The following is a 21,863-nucleotide window of genomic DNA, read 5'->3' as shown; positions in this document are numbered from 1 at the left end:
TTCTTCCCTTTTTTTGCCTTTACTTCATTAACTGGTTGATCATTCCTATAATCTAATGTAAGAATTAGTATTTTTCTGTGTAGCAAAACAAAACTTGATCAAACTGTGTGTGTCTAGAAAAGCCTAAGACTGAAAAACTAACAAAGAATATACCACTTCCCAAAAAATCTTCCCAATTAACTTGAAGTTCTATATTGACAGAAGCAAACATCTGACAGCTTTTACAACCACACTGAAGGAAGTGTACAATGAATATGAGAACAACACGGGTGACAGCTGCAAGACAAGGAGACTGAAAACAAAGTTCTAACCCAAGTGGGAAGCCAAAAACTGGAAAGGCAAAATAACTATCCCACTAGGAGATTTTTATTAATGTTCTAAAACATTACTCTAAAAATCAAGTAGATGCTGAAGCAAGAATCAAATTCCCTGATTTAAGAAAGTTTAAGAAGTTACAAAGAGACTTATTATGATTCATATTAGAAACCACAAGTTAAATGAAATACCAGTTGTTTTTCTTTTCCCATATGGCTAAATGACAACATAACAAATACCAAAAATAAATTAACATACATCTTTCTCACTCTTTTCTGGGAAGTAAAGTCAATTCAGTATTGCCATCCAATTTCACAGCAGCTCAAAGACCTTGGCAGCAGAAAATTATAAAACTCTGTCAAAGTCTGCTGTGGTTCAACTAATGTTTTTTAGAAATACTTTTCCTACTTATTCTGTCAGTTATATATCCTAAAGATCCACTGTTTTGAAAAAAATGCTGATGTCTTTTCAAAAGATGGCTTCATTAAAAAATCCAGGTATGTGAATAGTATAGAGAAAAATGCTGCATTAAACCCAAATCCTTCTCTAAATTAGCTTCAAACTGTCAAGGCCCACTGTATTCACTACCTTCAGCCCCATGCTGAGTAGCTGCAAAATTGAAAAAATTGAAAAAGTGCCCCCTCTCTCATCTACTTTGTCTAGCTTCCTTCCAACATTTTTTCTTGCACTTGGATTATGTGGGAAGAGATCCAAAAAATCAGCTGTGTGATGTTCCTCACTGAGGGCTGTCAGTAACCTCCATGTCCAACTGCTGCCCCATGTGACTTATTTGCTTCCTCTACTAAACCAAACTGCAGCCTCAAGTTTCCCAAATTCTTTCTAAATTCAGCCCAGCAGGGTTCACACAGCATAAATATAAGGCTTTTCTTACAACAGCTTGGTAAAATGAACAAGACAGCTTAAAAACCAAGCACAGTGACCCAGAGATGGACTGATAATCATGATAATTTTGGTTAAACAAACAAAACAAAACAACAAATAAATCACCACACTCATGGGGACACACTTTACTGTCCAATACATTAAAGGACATGTCATTCAGAGTCAGTCTAGATAAAGCAGCAGAATTATGGAAATCTATTAGATTTTACATGAGTTTGGGAATTGAAAGGTTTTTCAGGTCAGTTTGGTCTAAGACAGAACCTGCAGTTTCCACCAGCACAGTCTGCAGCAGCAAAGGGCTGATAGTTACTGCAACAGAGATGCCCTTCCTCATCCCCTGGACTACAATGAGAGCATCCCTCAGTCATTTCTCTTGCTCTCCCACATACTGCCCAAAAGATCTTGTAAAAGATGTTTTCTTTTGTATGATGACCGAAGTTAATGAGGATCTACCATAAAACTTGTGTCCTGTAAAGCAGGAAAGGATTGAGCTCTTGCAGAGTAAGAAGTTGGGGGGCAATATAGATACATTCAAACTGAGATACATTCTAACTGGCCAAAGGAAAAAACAGAAAACAATCTGATTCAGCTCACAGTCAATAAAAACTAAAAAAAAAATGCAAAGTAAATCAAGAGAGAAGTACAAAGAGACCATGAGCTAAAGGGACAGGGCAGAGAAATTCACCAGGAATGGACATGAACACCACAGAGAGGAGACAATAGAAGTCCTGGGAAGCAGTAAAGGAGAACAGAAATGGAAAGAAGATGAACTGGGAGGTAGAGACAGTAAATGAAATGCCAGGGTCATGCTGGTTTCTCACATTCATTTGTCCTAAATTATCTTCACTTTAACTAAGAAGGAAGAAAGCCTCCAAAGTTACAGAAATGTTACGGAACAGAGGCAGGCAAGTAAACAAAAGCTCACAAAAACAGCAAATGAAAGTAACAAAGCCACCACCAAAGCAATCATCACACAGACTAGACTGGGCTTTTTTGGGCTTTTACAGCAGTCCTCATATTGTTAAAATCCCCATTCATTTTTATTTTTCTCTTATTATTTCTTACAGTACAAAGATGCAGCCAATGACTGCAGAACAGCAAATCTAATATTTGCTCTTTGACAGAAACATTATATATTTTCCAGAGGCCAGCCATGTAGTAGGTTTTATCATTAACACTGAACCTGTCCATGTCCTAAAAATCATGCTAACTTCCACTTAAATTTTAATAGCTTAAATAAAAGACAGCATATGCATTGCAAGGCTTCTCAGTTTATCTCTAAACCTCACAACTTTTTAACTGCTATTTACATTGGACAGTAGTCCATGAACTTTTGAAGCTTAGTAAGGGAACCCTAATGATCATTCCATGTTTAAAAACATGCATAAAAATAATTATGATATAGTAAATCTACTTTTTTACACAATTATTTGGTATTACTGAGGTGCTACTTCATAGGGCTATGCTACAAGACTGATTTATTTAAATCTCTTTTTAAGGATTAGAAATTGTCACAGATATTAACACTTGTAGCTGCACATAGGCAAATTTCTTAAGAAACTAGGCAACATGCAGTTTAATTTCTCACCAGCATGTCTAATAGAATTTTTGAATATCGGGGAGATTTTAAGTTTGGCAGCAAGACAAGCTTGCTAGACATGTTTATAAATTTCCTGGCAGATCCAAATCTGCTTAGCTTCCAAAAATCCTAGCTAAAAGCATTGCCATAGTAATTGGTTATATGTCAAAAATGGAAGATGAAAATGCTTCAAGGACCTTGTCCTTTTAATATATATATATATATATACATACACACATATATATATATGACAGAAAGTAATCCACAAAAATTTATAATCCTCACCATTGCCACCTGTTCTGTTACTCCTCTGTCCCACTGAGTTTTCCGATTCTTTGTATGGAAACTGAAGAGTAGTATCCAAACTTCGAAAACCTTCTTTGAGAGAGTGGTGCTTGTAGTATTCTACAAGTTCCTTTCAGAAAGGAAAAACACTTGCATTGGAAATTGAAATCACACACCATTGAGCATTCTGGTGTACAGCCAATGACAGCTTCATTATACCAGTAACCTTATTTTACAATACATCCCATAGAAAATGGTTATTTTTTTAAATATAAAGTACCAGCTTTCATATTGCCACTTAAAAAATTTAAACAAAACAAACAAACCAAAAAAGGCACCCCAAAAATCAGCTAAGTAAAATCTTTTTGTCAGAGTCAACGTTTGCTGCTCCTTTAAGTCAGGCTGAAGTTGGCTTTGCTTTTCTGGAGGCAGGCAGAAGGCAAGGTCAGCTGCTTGCTAAGGATGGAAGGGTAAATGTCCCTGTTTTCTCAAATCTCTTTTGCTATAATAAATGATGTTTATCTACACAGGCATTTGTAAGATCTGAAATAAAGCACAAGGCTTATAAATTAACAGCAACTTAATGTGCAGATACTCAGATGATGTAAAACTTCCAAGGAAGTGCAGGCTTGGGGGGTGTCAGACAGTGCACACTGACTGAAAAATCCAGTGTTTCACATTCTCCTGGTACCCAATCCAAACATTTCATTGTCTCTGTGTGTGTGCATCTAGATAAAGCATTTGTAGGTACACACTGGAGTATTTTACATATATATGCAAAAATTCATATATGTAAATATGAAAGAATAGCTGAAATAGTTTATGTAACCAAGAAGACAAGTGACTAAAATTCCTGCTCCAAAGAAGGCAACACCCATCAAGATTCTGACAGCTCATGCTCTTTGTTTGCAATCTTCAACCCCTGCCATTGTCTCCTGCATTTGAACTAGCCCTAGAAATCTCAATATCACATCGTTTGTACATGGAGCTAGAATAAGATTAAAAGTGACTGGACAATTCAAAGGAAATGTACTTCAATTGATCCATTCCAATGTGGGATTTCAGTCTTCAGAAATGCAAGCACAAAGCAATCTATTTACTATAAACCCCTCAATTCATTCCACTTATTTACATTTAGACTTGCAAAATCAGAGTTGACCAAGCCAAGCTTAAAATTAGGAGATTATACTATGTCTAATCATTTTAATCTATGAAAAAAAAAACTCAACCAAAAAATCAGAAAACAAACAAAAAACAAAAGACATCCAGCACCACAAAAAGCTACTAAAACGCTTAGCCTATAATAGCCTACATCAGTGATACCAAGAACTCTTTGGGCTTTGCTGTTTGGTATCAGCACATCACACAAACTGGAATGGCAGCAATGAAATTTACTCCCATATCATCACTGAATATCCAGACATTTAAATTACCATGACAATACTGTGTGTGATTTGTAAGTAAGTAGCATTCAAAGTAGGATATCTGGATAAATGGAATATAATTAGTACGAAACTTTTGTTATCTTTTTGCACAGTGTAAGTCTGTAAGGATTGTTTTGTTTGGTAAAAGTAATTAGAATTCCAAATGGACACATGTTGTTTGTAGGCAAAATAAGTAAATTGGTTTTAAACTGAGGAAAAAGAAAAAATCATTTCACGTCACAGAGTTACCTTTAAAGCTTAGGTTTTAATTCCATTCTTCCATGAAAATGGTTGACTGACAACTGGCCTCTAAAACATGAATTGCACAGATCACAGTAGCAAGCTTACAAACAGATGAGTGAGTTAAGCAGTCTGGGCCAGCATGGATGGGGTCCTCAGGAGCTTGTCACCCTGATTCACAGCAGCGGCCAAACTGACCTTCCACTGCACCCTGCTCTACACACTCAGCACATTTTAATTACTCTGGTGGAAGTTTTTCAAATGTACCAGGAAAAGTAGACACAAGAATTCTTCTACTTTTTTCCCCTCCAGAGCAGTACAAAACGCTGTGTCGCTGCAGATCACTACTTAACATTGCCATGGATGCTGCCTTTGTCTCTCTTCTGCTCCTGCTTCTACTCAATCTACTTTTGTTCCTCTTTTCTTTAAGACACTCTTACTTTTTCTCTTGCATCTATCCAGAACAAAGCAGTTGTTCCACAGCATGTACAAACACCACACCACTTGTGTATTTAACTCTCAAGGGCAGAATTCACAATACCCTAAATCTGTATTATAAAATAATTCTTTCCTACTTGAATGCCAGCAAGGCTAAGTTGGTAGCAGTGAGGTCCTTACACCAGAAATTTCTTCTGTCCTCCTAATTCCACGATGCAATGCATATTCTATTTGCTAATTTTCCGTCCAACTTGGTCCTTTATTTATATTCCTGCTCTACTTTGGAGGCTGCACCAGTGCATTAAACTGCACCACTGCCATAAGAAGAAACCTGGCAGTGTGGCAGGTCTCCAGCTGCCCTGTTTTGCCATGATCCATTTCCAATGAATCATTTGCATGGTTCACAGATTAAGCAGCCACCTTCCTTGTCTATGTGAGCAACATCATCATTTCAACTGCTAAACAATAGCTAAACAATGCTACTGCTAAACAATGAAAAGATCTCACGGTCCCCAGCCCTAAAACTGCACAACTCACTGGCTTGTAAGTGTGAAATGAAGATAAGAGTGCAAAAACAGCTTGGTGCATTCTTCATCAAGAAATTTATGTTCTTGCTGTTCTAATGAGCACTTACAGGTTATCATTTAACCTCTCCCCACTTCTAGGATGCTCTTGTTTTACAGAGTATTAGTTTGACAAGAGTATCAGTGGTTAAACTAAAATAATTTCCAAGGCTTCCTGGTTTTAAGGCTTCTCCCTGCTCTTGTTTTGTATTGTCCTTCATTTTAATTTAACATTTTCACATACTTGATTATGCATTCAGGAAGGCTGCTGCATAAATTTTAATCCAATCGATTCCTAAAAACCAAGATTTCCAAAGATATCAAATTCTTCTTTCCAGATTCAGCCTAACTCCAGAGTGGGCTGATGGATGGGATTCAAATTCCTCCTCTTTTCCCCTTCACTACAAGGGACACAGTCCAGTCCTAACAATAAATATGCAGTCTTAAGCACATAAAATTATCACTTAGAGCTAAAACCATAAACATAAAAAATTATCCTATTAGCAGGAGTAGACACAATTGAAATCTTTCACTCACATAGCTTTATGGAATTTCATAAACCAAAGTAGTTCTCTCTAACAGAAACAGCTACAAAGAAAATCTCACAATGTTAAAAAGCTAATCAATGCTTACCATTAAATTTTTAAATTTTCTATTTTCTGCAATGTGGAAAAAGCCATCTCTTGTTAAAATCTTGATGTGTTTCACTTCGTTATTGTACCTGTGGGCAATGAATAACTTATGAATATAAATGTGTTTTTAATCAGACACAATCAATAATTACCTGAGGGCATGCCCCTAGAACACCACACACATAAATTCTTAAGACAAAATGTATATCTGTGCCAAAACAAAGTTGACATCTAATCAACCAAACATATTTATTAAAGTACAGCTAAAGAAGTAATCTGTCATCAGAAAAAAAAGTCTCAGCTAACTGCTTATTCTAATTGGGAATTCCCATGTACTTCCTGCTTTTATATTCATATTGATCAACAACATGAAGGCAAAAAATTATTTGCACCCACAAAATGTACAAACCCACATTTTACTGAACAGTCTGAGATGCAAAGGGCTTTGAGTTCTCACCAAAGTCAATTGAACAGATCTCACTGTACTGCAAACAATGCTTACTCTTCTCCAACATACTCGAGCTTTATTTTTGTAGCCCAAATTTGCTATATCAGCATTACAAAACCATTGCTTCTTTCCTCCCATAAATCCTAGGTATTTTTTGACAGCAACTTCAGTTTTCCTATGTTGACTCTCTTCAAGGCTGCACATAATTATAAAATGGAAACAGTGGCTTGTTTTCTATATTTATTTCAAATATTATCTAGACAAAAATGAGAACAGGAAAACTTTCTTGGGGCATTCTTAATTGAATTCCACTTACTTAATGCTAATTGCATATTCTCCTGATTCTTTCGTCCTGTGCCGCACCAGGTAAGTGCTGTTTACTCTGTTAATCAGTTCACTTTCTGCCTGCAATCGTTCCATTGCTCCTGCAAACCTGTAACAAGGAAAATAAAAATTGCCCATGATTTTTTTCAAAGCTCCAAAGGTGTATTAAATATGCAATAGAGAGTGAAAATATTCTACATATCATGAGGACCAAGAATATATCCGTTGCAATTGAATACCACTTCCAGATTTCTGAATGAGGTATAAAACATGAAAAAATTCATGTTGGGGTCTGTGGAATTCCTAATTAGTAAAAGTACTTTTATTGATTTTGAATAGAATATCTGCTAAGGAAAGTGCTCGAGCCCAAGCATTAGCCAAGTGACTACTGGCTTGAAAAGTTCATAAAACTAGCTGGTCTATCTGCAATATATGCTGCAAAAGAAGCAATACAACAGTGGTCCAGAACCTTTGAACCTCCCTGAGTTCTAGAGAGATTTATTGCAACAAAATGGAGAAGCAGCCACCAGAGATAGATCAGGTCAACAAAAGATCTAATTGAAAATTTGGTACTTACACAAGACAGGATTTTATTTCATTTCATAATTATGCATAACCTCTAAAGGCTCAAGTGCAATGGGTATACCCAACATCCCGAGGGAAAAAAATAAATAAGCCAAACCCATCTAAATTTGAAAAAGCTGATGCTAAGTGTTGAAAGCTAAGACAAATAAATCACTGGCTCTGCAGCCTGGCTGCATGAGCAGATTTGTGCCCTTGCTCTGCCTTGTGGTTTGTGTAGGATATCATGAGAGGCTGTCAGCAGAGACTCATTTGCAAAACCACAGGTTAAACTGTTAACTGGGGAAAGTGACCTGGCTTCTAGGGAAATTATGCTTATCTTATAATTTTACAAAGGCTGTTACTACCACAGCCCACCACTATGTAAAATTTCACACCAATACATCACAACCAATTAGAAAGGAGCTTTAAGTAAAATAATAGCTCTTTATTAAAAATCCATAGAAGATAAAGACTAATGCCAGTAACATGCTTTCTTGTAACAAAATTATAAATAGACCATATGTTAGAAATTAATTCAAAATATCAATTTCAAATAATAAACACTTTACTTGGCTTGTTATGAAAAAATCCCTATTTGTTTGGGTGTGATCCTAATTTCACTTTTAGCAAGTTAAGAGGAAGTCAGAACTCATGTCTAAATGGCAAGGCATAAAATCAGTGAAAGAACACAAGTGATGCTTACTCTGCTCTCTCAGAACCACCATGTTTTTTCTGAGTTGTGGGAAAGGGTTCACACACTTCATAAACCCCAGAGCAGCAGTGGTTGCAGTTCTGATAAAACATTTTTTCAAAGCATCATCAAGGTTGGAGGAGACCTTCAAGATTCATCTAGTCCAACCTTGCACCACCATAGACACCCCTAAACCATATCCCCAGGTGCCACCTGTATCTCTAGAGTTTCAATGTTGGCGGGGGTTTTTAAGGAAATGCAGAATTATTCATGATACAAGATGCATTTAATATTATTCCTTCCGTTATTCACTCAACATGTAAGATATACTTCCATGCTTCATATTATAACCATCTCTCACTGTTCTATTTCAGACCTCTGGGACTAAGGCTGTGCAGCCACAGACATGTAAACAAAACATCAAAATCATTATACCAGAAATGCTTTTAGGCAATGCATGGTATTGCTTTCCCAAACTATTACATAATGTCGTCTTCTGAAGCCTAGAAAGGTTAAACCAATATAATTTAAACTGTAGTAAACACAGTTGCTTTCTGTGACTGCTTCTTTCAGAGATTCTTGTAAGAAAAGATAGAGACTTACCACAGCTGTGAAGAGTAGTCTACTGGCTTAGGAACCTAGGATATCAAAAGATACAGAAAATGAGGATCAAGATTTTTTCCTGAAAACCAGATAATAGATGGATTTAACTATCAATATCCAGGTGATCTGATTTGTCCACAAGTCTATTTTCTTTAAAGGAAGTTATAATAAAGGACAGATATTCTGTATCATTCTGAAAGTAGTACAGAATTTTTCAAGTTCTTTTCTTCTGTGACTGTTTATTTTGGATAGGTTTACTTCACAGAACGTTTCAAACAAAGCTTTTCTGACAGTGCCTGTATTCAAATTTCTCAAAAATAGCTCAGTGCTCTGTAGTGTAGAAAAGTGCACTAAAACACGCAATCAATTTACAGTAATGTATAAAACTCATGTCATATATTCAGGACTGTGTGGCCTTGGACTGGCCACTGGGAAGTATGCTCTATAATCTTCAGAGAGACCTGAGGATATTCCACAACTTCTATCACATGACATCATTCACTCCTTTGTATTTGACTTGGGCAGCTGTTGTACTGTATCTTGCTAAATATGTCATTTGATTCTGAAATTAAATTTAAAAATTAAACTGCAATCAGCTTGCAAAACGTATGTTACATGTACACAAACTTATGTATAGATAATGATTACTCATGCACAAGAGGCACAGTATCATCTCCCATTAGTGTGTGAAAACTCAGTATTCCCCCACTCTTCTAAAACAGTGTGAAAATGCACAGTGCTGAAAAATGGATTTTAGTGAAAGGTTAACAGAAATCTCACACACTTATAACTTAAGGTCACATATTCTTAGGTAAGCAAACATGTTTTGTTTTTTTCCCTTCAAGTAAAACCAACGGATGTTTTCTTTTCTGGACTCTAATAGGGTAGAAATTACAGCAACATTCTTCTCAAAAATTTTTTATTCATGATATATGGAATGTCACCAAAAGAGACTTCCAAAAACAAATCAAGTCAGGAAAATATTATTACAAAGGCCTCTAAACTTAAATTGATTTAATTGCAATCAATTACAATTCCCACAGTCTTGACCTCAGGTATCACCCAAGATCTCTATCAAGTCTCTAGACTTGACCTTGAAATGAACTTCAGTCTGGAAGACATTAAAGCTCTCTGTGAAAAAAGCAGGCTCACGTGTTTGGCTTGTGTAGCAGTAAATCTTAACAGGTATTAAACAGTCACTTAGTCAAGTTCTTGAGAGAGCAAAAGGAAAGGTGCATTATTCCCAGAGAGTAGACAAAGGGCTCTTTCCACAGCAGCTCTGCAGCCCATGAACCCCTCAGGAGTGCAGGGCACCCAGGAGAGCCCGGGGTCACCCTGGCAGCAGCACTGGCCGTGCCATCCCTGCAGGTACTGATGGTGCTGCTCAGGCAGCTCTGCCTCTAATGGGGAGGCCTGGCAGAAAATTAATGGACTATGTAAATGCTGACAAACAATTCCTAAGAGACATGTTTCAGTGGATCAACCTGATGACACACTTCAAGGCCACCATTTCAAAAATTACAAAGTTTTTACACGTTTTTTTTCATGTTGCAAGATATCCTTAAGTATTTCAAATTTGTTTCAATATTTCTAGCAGTGCTAATAAACTGGAAAGGATATAAAAATTCAAAGACTGTTTAAGTCCATCCTCCAGAGAAGTTAAATGACAGATGAGTAGTTGCTTTTGTAAATTTTGAATGGACAAATATATTCCTATAACAAGTGTTGTTCATTGGTATAAAGAGGATAAAATAAAATGTTTTTCCAGAAGCTCTTGGCTCCTACTGTGCTATGTATTCAATGCCTCTACAGAAACTAGAAAAATGGAGGAAAGCTAGGAAGAAACAGGTATTACTCATATAGGGCATAAAATGTCTGCTGACATATACTACTTATTTTAAAGGGAAAAAATTGTTTATAGGGGCATCTGTGAAAAGTCTGGAATATAGATATTCTGGAGCTCAGCAGTTTTTCATTCAATATTCATTCCTAAAGTCTTCTGATATATGGATTTTATGCTGTTTCTGGGCATTTTTATATCAGATGGTTGTAAAGACTGTTAGACTTAATAATAACAGTAAAAGTTATAGCACGTTTAAAACCTGATTGATGTTTCAGTATCTTTAACTGCATCGTTTATCATAATAAGATGTTTATATTTCATCCTTCCAAGTTAACAGTGGTGAAGCATCAATTTATCTTTTTGTTCTGATCATGACACCAGTTGGTAACATTTCATGAATAGTATTTATTTATTCTGTAAAACTGCATTATTTTCAATACTCCTCTAAATAGTATATTTTAAATTTAGCAGAAAGCTTTACCATTACAAAGATACCTACATAACACCCCAGCAGCATTTTTTCTAACTTCAGGATATTACACTGCCAGTGCTTTTAAAGTATATTGGTGATTCCTAAAAGTGCTGCTACAGTTGGGGTCAATGACTGCTGGGGTCACTGACAGTGACACCATGGAATGGGAAATCCACCCTTGAACAATAAGCAAGGGGTGGAAAATTCACAAATTTAACAACAAGCAAAGGGTGGAGGGATGAAAGCTAAATTCACACAACAATTTCATCTTTATTTCAGATTTTGTCCTCTCACCCAAACTAAAAACACTTGTACCTATAAATAGTCTGTGCATTCCTCTTCAAACAAAATCCTGGAATTACAGGGTATTAAAGATGTCTTATGGTATTTTAACACACTTACACTCTTTAGGATCTCATGTATACTTGGTCTGGAAACTAAGGCACAATAAGCCCCAAAGACATATCAAAATGCAGCTACTAAGAGCTGACCTCACCTACTTATAAAAGCCATTGAAGTGGCATATCTTGATTGCTGTAACAAAAGCAATTTTATTAATAAGTCAAACTGTTGAGAATCAGGTTCAAGTAAGTGAAAGTACCTTAAAGCAAAGTAAGGACTAGGATTCATTACAGGGTTTATGGGTTTTTATCAATTAACCTCAACAAAGAAAGGCAGTAATCTGATGCACAGTGTCACAGAGGGCAGAGAAGGAGTAAGTGTATTGTATATTAATATATCATCACAACTGTACATAAAACTCTTAAGTACATATTATAAAATTATTTTTCTTATTACTTTCACAAAATTTTCTAGATTGAGAAGGTTCTTGTGTGAAGTAAAGACAGGTAAGAGCATAAAGGAAAAATAACATTTATCAAGCAGTCAGAATTCAAAGTTTTATATTAGTTTTACAATTTTTAAACTTACTACCTAGGCTGTAATCCCTCTCTCTAACCCAAAGTGACTGGGGAATAGATTAGAGCCACAGCACTCTCACATTCCTGCTGGGGAATAAACCAAGTGCACTTTGACATAAAATGTATTTGATCTACACTCTGGAAACTCTTCAGACAGTTCAATTTATTAATATTCCCAAAAGTGAAACCTGCTTATTTTCTTGACATGTCCTACTTACACCCAATAACCAAAAGTATTAGAATTCTCTACTATAAGCAATACTGAATGCATCATGAAAGCAGCAAGGAACTAGAAACAATATTATTTTTGTAAGATAAAATTAATCTTAATGAACTAATGAATGGGGCAGTTTTCCTGTAAGGTGGCAAACAGAACTAAATAGTTGTACTTACACATGGGCAAGGTTTTACTGCATCACTTGGGAAGAATCCAAGCTCTCCTGTTGTTAGATTTCTTCCCTAAAAAAAAAAAAAATTCAACTTTTGAGACATAATTGGGATTAACAGTAAATAATAATGCACGCCCAGGGATTTAGGACAATAAATTTTAAAGACAAGAGTCTTTAACATAAAATGCTGTTCTAATCAAGTGTTACTCAATATTTCTGTGGGTTTTGTTGTTGTTTTGTTGGAGTTTTAATATAATTAAGTAATAATTATAACTGATAGATCTGAAAGCTCAGAGAGATAAGAGGCAAGAAGGGAGCTCAGAGACTGTGATGTGATTCCCCATTCTGTCAATGTCTGCCGGTGTTTGATATCTTCATTAATATTAATTATCTCCTTTCAGGTTATTTCCTCCTCAGCTGGCATTCTACAGAAAGCTGCCACCTGCAACCTTGCAGATTCCCACCATGACTACACCTCTGTGCAGCAGTGGCTGCAGCACCTGAGAGACCAAACTCCAGTGGGATTCAGAGCTCGTGATCCAAGAGTTAAACCCTTCCATAAGGGATGCGCGTCAGTGGAAACCGACTGGGCAGGGGAACACCAGCAGAATTGAAGATGACTCCCTGGCTGTGATGCACTGACATGCTGGAGATGCATCCACACAACAACGGGGAGAGCAGGGGCAGAAATGCATCCAGCAAGGCCTAAACTGAGCCTTTGCTGCACCAAAAGGGCTGCCCTCCCAGAGTGGCAGCGCCACCAATTTACTCCAGGTTCTAAGCACCAAAAGCGACCTGACCATCACAAATCCATGCACCAGCAGCTCACACACAGTTCAACACCAACCAAGCTCTCCTGAAGAGCACCTTAAAACATCTTTTCATTCCTAGTAGTAATATTTGGCAGTGAAGACACATTTCAGAGTAGAAGAGAGCACATACCTAAAATTCTGAACACAGATTCATAAAATGAAGGCATCAAAATGCGTATTTAGGCAAACAAATGTTTTAATTTAACTGATTTTTTAAAAGCCCATAAATTCTTAACCTCTATTAAATGTAATATACTGACTGTAAATATAATATACTCTCAACATTTGGCAATGAGATTAAGCATGAGTACTTTATAAGCATTAAAATCATGCAAATGATATTTCTTTTTTATTTTTGATGGCATACCTGCAAAATAAAAAAAAATTAAAGGGAAAAACCCTCATAAGCACACATGAGGATTTCTTCAGGGTTTCAGATCCTTTTGTTTCTCTAACACTAAATGTGTAATTCTACCATAATATCACCACAAAAAATAGAGCTCAGAAAATTCAACAGAGTGGAGCTGAATGTAAGAAAAGAACAAGGGTTTATGAAAAGAAATAAAAACATTCTTTGACTGGTACTATCCTAAGCACAATAAGTGAGTGCACCATTCTCTGTAGATCACTATACATTTTTTATCACACACAGTAGCTACCACACTAACCAAAAATACAGAGAAGTGCAGAGGCAGCAGAGGGAAAATCACATAGGCAGTATTTAAGCTACAAGTCCTTTATACCAGTGATATTTTAAAAAATAATTCTGTGCAAACAAGTGACAATCTCACAGATTTGAACTTGTGTTCAGCAAAGCTGCCTTACCCCATTTCACATCATCTGCTTGAATACAGGTTACCCTTTGTATCCATATATTCTATTTACTCCTGAAACACAAATCCCACTTGAGTACAGACCTAATTTTAAGTGGAGTTCTGAAACAGTCTGCCATCTAAGTGATACTTATTTTCAATACTAGTCCTACCTGAATAGCAAGTGGTACCACACTCAGTAAGAGCAGCCACTGAACAAAACATATTAATGTCTATCAAAACATCTTTGACCACACTTCAGCTACAGCTCAAGCACTGCTTAGTAACCTGTATTATTTATTTGATGTACTGTAAAGAATGAATTAGTTTTACCTAAACTACACGTACTTATCTATTACAATCATTTGAATTTCTGAATGGTCAACTTAGAAAACCATTGTAATATTAGTCTAGTGGGTCAGCTGCAAATTACCCTAAAAGCCCTTTTGAATAATTAAAGATTTTAATATAAATTGCATTTTGCAGGCTCTTTCTTAATATGCATTTTAAAATGTAGATGTCATTAAAAGAGTCAGAAAAATCTGTATTAAGCAGTCTGTGACAAGAGACAAAAAAAAATTCCTGAATGATGCTAATGGAGATGACAATTTCCATTAGGATTCAAATCTATTACTGAGGCTTCTAGGGAAAAGCCTAACGCACTTTCTGGTTTCTGCTAGTTAAACACAATGAAATTCTAGCTAAATTCTTTAGCATGATAATGACAAACAACCTCTAAGACAATTGCCAGTAAATTGAGCTGACAGATGTGTATGAACATGGCAATAGAATCAGTCCCACACGGTAGCAGTAATTTTGGCTTGTACTAATTGTATTAGTCAGATGATTACCTTCTAGCCAGTCCTCAGTCAGGAGCAGGTTTAAATGCTTCTCCAGATTAGAACTCTAGACCTTGCAGAACCAAGTCCTACATACAAAACTACACAGGCCAAACTCTGCCATTCGAAAAGATTTATTTTTAGTGATGCAAATTACCCATGGCGTGCTAAGTAACAGGTTGGGGGGTTTGGAGGGGAGTTGGTTGGTTCTTTGGGTTTGGAGGGTTTTTTGGGAGGAGGTAAGGTGATTTGGTTATGCCTATTTATATATTTTTTACATAAAGTAATTCTATTGTTTATTACTTCCCCCAATTAAATGTTCAGGATGATACAGTGACATAGCAAGAGTTCAGTGATCCTGTCCTGAAGAGTTTGAAGAAGATTCCATCCTAACTGTAGCCAGAAAAACAGAAGCCAAAACAAACAAGAAAAAGTATGACCTAACTCATGAGACAGACCAGGCAGTTTTTATATTATATTCATTACCTTATTATAGCTTAAAAAAAAAATCAGGAAGATCAAAACAGGAACATCAATTCAAGAAGACAGATATTTTCCACTTGTTGTTCTATTAATCTCCTGATAGTTCTGTTTAGCTCTGTTTCCATGTATCCAATAATACAAACAATTAAGAAAGCAATCAAGAAAAATGAGATATTTTAATGCATTTACTGTTAAAGTGAATGCAAGTCAGCATTTTCAACATTTATAGTACTCATTTAGGAAGAAATTTTAGTAACAAAAGCAGTGATGTGAATCACATGACAGCAAATTTTGCCATCAATACAATATACTTCTCCCGCGTACATAAAAACCCCTATCCTTAACTGACTTGAGGCAGCATCAAGAAGTTTAGGTGTGGTTCTGTTTTGCAGAGCTATTTCTCTCCCTTATAAATTTAATATTCACTAACTGGGTTTTGTCAACATAGCTTTTACTTATGTTGTGTTACAGAACCGGAACTGAAAATTCAAAAACTTTGCTTTTTGAATTGCAAACATGCTCCTTAACTCCTTAACTTATAATTTCACTAGGATTGCCACCAATGCCATGTTCTTGCAGATTTATTCACCAGGATTCTTACTTTAAGTTTGCAAGAATGAAGATTTAAATCATATAGGAACTACTGGCAATTTCAAAGCAAAATTAGTTGTATGAGGCATTTATTTGGATAAACCACAAAGAATTTTGTTGCTACTGTTGTTCAAAAAGAAAAAAAAATAGGAGAGCAATATATCAATAAGAAGTTGATATCTGGACAAACAGAATATAGCCATTTGCTAAATTATCCAGTACCTGCCAAAATAAGCTGTGGGCATCTCCTCTAATGAGTTCAATAGTGTCCCCAACCTGGATATGCAATGGCGGCCCATCTTGTGCTGCTGGCTGTGGGATTCCATTGTAGTTCCGAATGACTTGCATTTTTGGTAAACCTGGGAAAAAAACATTTTAAAAAATAAATAACAAACAGAAAAAAATCCCAAAAGCCAGAATCAGTTTTTACTTAATGACAATCTACTGAATCTGAAAACCGTGAGAGCAATCAAGCAAAGAAACACTGTGTCTTTAGCAGGTATTTGACTAAGGCACTCAGACTTAGTACTATACCAGACACAACCAAATAGAAAAGAATTACTTTGGAAAAACATCTCTATCCCCCTTTCTTCTTGGAGTAAAGTTGATTTCATTCCTATTTAGACTCTTCCCTGTACATGCACACCCATGGATCTCCATAGGGTTCAAATGTTAAGGCTATCTTTATAGTTTAAGGCAAAGATCTCAATGATTAGCATTAAAGACACCAATATGAATAATCTCATCTGCTTTAGAATGCTATTACCAAAAACCTACAGCCAATGTGAACATGGCCAGGAGAGTCAGGACCACGATTCTTTTAGACTTCTCACAACACTTTTTGCTTTTAATTTTCATGTTATGGCACGATTTCTGGGTGCCTGCAGCAAAGCCTGGATCAATTGAAGGTTTCATTTTCAATTCAAGAACTCTAGATGCACACTAGTCCTTCCACATCAATACTGACTGCAACATAGACAACAGCTGTGCTGGGAATTTTTTTTAATTTTTTTTTTAAGGGAGCAACCCATTTCTGTCTGCTTGTGCAAACAACTGTAAGTAACTACAGTTCAAGAATCCTCCACAGGAGTGTATCAAACGGGGGGGCAATCCCTGTATCTTCAGTCAGAAGATAAAACTGTAGATACTGCAACCCTATGTTCTTATAACTTTAACAGTTTCTTTTAAAAAAAAAAAATTTTTAAGCATTATGGATAGCTAGTGTATTGCACTCAGAATGTGCTCTGATACTACAAGAATACTTGAAATCAAGTGAAGTACCACCCACTCCATAACAAATATATTAAAGATTTACAGGCTTTTAGGAAAGCATTTTTGCACTCTATTTCTAAAGGAAAGCATTTTATCACAATGCAGCTATTTTTAATTATTCTCCCTCTATCTTTAAAAAAAACCCACTATAGAATAATTTTCCTGATTTTAACTAAACATGGGATTTTCAAATTTGTTATCATTAAGTGGATATATAAATTTCAAAACTTAACCAGGCAGTTTTTCCTTAAGTAAGAGTTTTGTAAGAATATATATTCATAATTACAGATAAGAGTGACAGGCTGTAAAGCCAAGGTTGCTGGGCTGCCATATTTAACACGTTTCTTGCTGGAAGGTCATCATTAACTTCATTCTAATAACAAAGGATCAGCAGGCCCACAGAAGACTTATTTCTGTTGCAAGATCACTACTGTAATTTAGGTGGCAACAAACAAATATCCATGATCTCCTCTAAATTGTATGAAACATGAAAGAAATCACCTTCCATAATTACTACTCTCTGTATTAATGAATAAATACTAATCCTAAGTGCTGATGAAACAATAAGCAAAGCAATACCAGCTCTTACATTACTCAACCCAAATGACACCTTAACTTTTACTGTTTCTGCAAGTTACCTGGCATACTTAAAATGAGCACCTAATTATTAGTAAGCCATTATTCCACTTAGGCAAATAGTAGACATTACTTTGTTCCTAAACTGAAGGCTTTCATGCTTTCATATACTGATTCAGGACCAACAAATGCTCCATGCACTGCATGGCAAACAGAAGTAATGCTGCACACAAGCTTCTACTGAGATCTGACAAGTTTGTCCTAATGGAAGGAAACTCCCCATCAGAATCTGAATTATAGTTCTGTGTATGTGATGAGCAGACTGCCAGCAGGTACTCATCTAAGAAGCATACATGGAAGTCAAAACAAATGCACAAAAAAATATTCACATTATAAAACCATGTATCTGGTGATTTAGTTTATCATATTATTAATGTGAAGATACAATATACTTAAAACCCCACCCTTGAACTTAGCTCATCAGAATATGCTCAGGAAATAATAATGTACTTCTCAATTAAAATCCTTGTGTTTTTTAAAGATACTATAGTTCTAAAGTTATTAATCATAAACATGAATAAAAGTACTTTTTCTTTCTATTTTCTATTTTATTTTCTACAATTATTGGTGTCTCTGAAAACCAGGGCAAGATAACTATGGGAAAAAAGGGAGAAATTGTGCTGTGTCAACCAGCAGAATTATTCAAAAGGTAACATAAAATTAATCCTGTTAAAATGTACCATGCCCAGAATACTTGTGTATAATTCAGTATGCTTGATTCTGTAAAATCCAATGGCAATTTTGACTATAAAGTTACCGTGGCAGATACAATGTTGGAAGATTTGATCTAACACCTCTTGACATCACTAGAAATAATCCCATCATTTAAATAGGCTTTTAGGTTACAGCCTTAATGGAGTTCATTATCTTGCTTCAGAACTCTCCTTAAAACTTATTTTTGTAATGCCTACAGAAACTGTGGTACCTACACTGCTCATTTGCTTGCTGTAGCTGGTCCCTATTATGGTAACACACAAATCTTATTTTTCCACTGGAATTTTACCACCTATTTTATCCAATTGTTGTCCTTGGCCTGCTTGGGAGTTCTTTGTGCTCAGCATTGTCATTGCTATGAATCCTCACTGCCTAGCACAAGGTACCTGCACTGTCACCACACTCACATAAACCAGCACCTGAGTAACTGGGATGCAGGGCCAGGATCCCAGTACACTGCAACAATGCACAGTAATCACTGATACTGCCATGTCTTCTTCATTCAGACCCTTCCGTAATAATACTGCCTGCCAGCTTCAAGGCCATGGATAAAAAAATGCATGGATGAACAAGGGAAGTGGTATTTTGATGCTAATTATTTCAGCACACATTAGATTTGATTCAGATTTTGAAATGTACTTTATAGCTCCAAGTAAAACAACTGAAGGTAAATTCACTCTCCAACAACAGGAGTGCCTGAGTCACTGAGGGCCATGCTCATTTCAGTATCAATAACAGCACACATGCACACACAGCCTGTATCAAAGATAGAAAAGCAGTGAGTGCATAAACTAATAGGTTTTGCTAGTTATATGAAAAGATCAAAATGATTATCCTTGTCATATCATTTTAAACATTTTTTTAAATTAGTTTTTCCAGGAACAAAAGACTAAATGACATCTTTGAATCATCAATGAAAAACAAGTACATACTATTCTGGAATAGCTAAATTTTGGGTAAGTCTTCTTCTCTTCCCTTAAGCACGGAAAAAATAAATGGGGTACAGAAAAAATAATAAATTGTGGGAAAGAGTCAAGAAGCTCCAAATAGAATGCTTAACATTATAGTAGCACTGAAAGAGTTTAGCAGATGAACAGTGAGCTAGTGGACATTTCATTGGGCAGAAATTGGTAAGCACTCACCTCCTAACATACACAAGGACAAACACTGGGGTTTGGTGCATCCAGACCTATCCATCATTAACACACCAACCATCTCAAACAATCTATGAGTTTTACAAGCTTACCCTAAAACAGAACTGTTGGTTGCAATTGTTTATTCTAGAATTCTATACTCTGAGCATTTACAATTGTGCTGGCTTTGGCTGGGGTAGCTTTCTTCAGAAAAGGCAGCGTAAGGCTACGTAGTTTGAATTTGTGCTGAAAGCAGGGTTTGCTTGCACAATGTCAAGGCCTTTCTGCATCTTGTACCACCTGCCAGTAGGGTGGGGGTGCACAAGAAGCTGAGAGGGGACATGGCTGGGACAGCTGGCCCCAAATGCCAAAGGGATAAGCCATTCATATGACATCATGGTCAGGATTTAAAGTAGGGGAAGGAGGAGGAAGAAGGGATGTTTGGAGTGATGGCTTTTGTCTCACCATTACCCAGGATGGAGTCCAGCTTTCCTTGGGATGGCTGCACAACAGACTGGCCAAGAACACAGTGAATGAAATCTCTTTTGCTCTCCTTGCGTGTGCAGCTTTTGTTTTAGCTGTTAAACTCTCCTTATCTCAACCCAGAAGTTTTCTCACCTTAGTGTTTTGCTCCTGGCTGGGGTTAAACCACAACAAGAATCTTCTACTTTTCAGTGTAAATTAGTTCATGGCCAACTTACATCCATTTAGAAACAGGAGCCTGCAGAGTTCTTTTCCTTGTCTGCTTTTATTTTCATACTACAGTTAAAGAGAGCAATCATACCCTTATTAACCTTCATTTTGCTAGTCTAAACGAGCCAAGTTCTTTTAGCTTCCTCTCAATAAGAGACCAATTCCTCTGAGGCAGTACACCAGCTGCTTTACAGAAGTTCAGACAGGCAAGATCTAGGATATTTTCCTTGTCTTTCTTGGCATTTCATTTTTAATTGGCATATGGATTCATAACAAATATACTCATTAAGAATCCTGAGGACTTGCTGTAATTCAATAATGCAGACAAGAAAAAGTGATATTCTACAGAAACCTGAAATGCTTTAGAGTTATTAATTATTTAGAGTATAATTATGGATTATTTGTTACAGAAACAGTATAGACCCTCTCCATGCATTAATTACTGAAATGTGAAATATGTTAAGCATTTAGAGACACTGCCATTGCAACGTACATAGCTGCAGTACTGACAGTATCTGATAACGGCAGAAACATAACTGGCACAAAAATGTTACTCATGAACATGCTAAAAAGAGGGTAAAACTCTAAAACAAAGGACAAGATCAGGATTTCATCCATATATTATCATTAATGATAAAAATCCCATTGGTTCCTATTAAGTCCACATAACAAAGTTCTTTATCAGGAAACTTTCTAATTTAAATATACAAAAGAGTCTGGTAGTTTCCAACATTGAAATCAAAAACCAAACTTATCCAGTTATGACACCAATAAATAGCTAAAATTTACTTCACTTGAAAACCACGAAAAACCCCAGATTCCTAGAAAAGTCTTTATAGCCAGGCTCTGGGTCACAGAACTAATAGAAATTTATGATCTAAATTGTAGCTCATGGGAAAAGCAGAAAGCATGATAGATCAAGATTTATAAGGTACCAATTAGGTTACATTATAGAAAACTAAAACCTTTCATAAACTGCACCATGCATTTGAGTATTTCATCTGATAATTATGAGTCAGAGAAGGAGGCTACAATTTAAAATTAGCATAGTACATAATAAGTTAGAATATCCATTATATATGAGACCAAAAAAAGTAAACTACTTGTATTCCTTACAGCAGCTCTGCATTTCTAAACAACACTGAATGACCCTCAGAGTTTCAGGCAGAGATTCAAAAATGTTATTTTTTGCTAACAACATGCATAATGCACACCCTATTATGACCTCTATCTGTCAAAATTGAT

The 21,863-nt window shown here is 36.1% G+C and overlaps 1 protein-coding gene across 1 annotated transcript in view; it reads right to left on the bottom strand.

Moving 5' to 3' along the window:
- VAV3 (vav guanine nucleotide exchange factor 3) overlaps positions 1-21,863 on the bottom strand; it is a 148,537-nt gene that overhangs the window by 11,243 nt on the left and 115,431 nt on the right. The window contains exons 20-25 of the mRNA XM_063165577.1: positions 16,393-16,529; positions 12,638-12,703; positions 9,010-9,044; positions 7,144-7,260; positions 6,381-6,468; positions 3,083-3,212 (exon numbers count right to left, since the gene is read on the bottom strand). Of these exons, the coding sequence (XP_063021647.1) occupies positions 3,083-3,212; positions 6,381-6,468; positions 7,144-7,260; positions 9,010-9,044; positions 12,638-12,703; positions 16,393-16,529 (573 nt within the window). The remainder of the gene's footprint in view (positions 1-3,082; positions 3,213-6,380; positions 6,469-7,143; positions 7,261-9,009; positions 9,045-12,637; positions 12,704-16,392; positions 16,530-21,863) is intronic.

Source organism: Melospiza melodia, chromosome 11 (genome assembly GCF_035770615.1).
Source record: "Melospiza melodia melodia isolate bMelMel2 chromosome 11, bMelMel2.pri, whole genome shotgun sequence".
Lineage (NCBI taxonomy): Eukaryota > Metazoa > Chordata > Aves > Passeriformes > Passerellidae > Melospiza > Melospiza melodia.
Note: the sequence above shows the minus strand (reverse complement) of the source record. Positions and strands in the feature narration are given on the sequence as shown.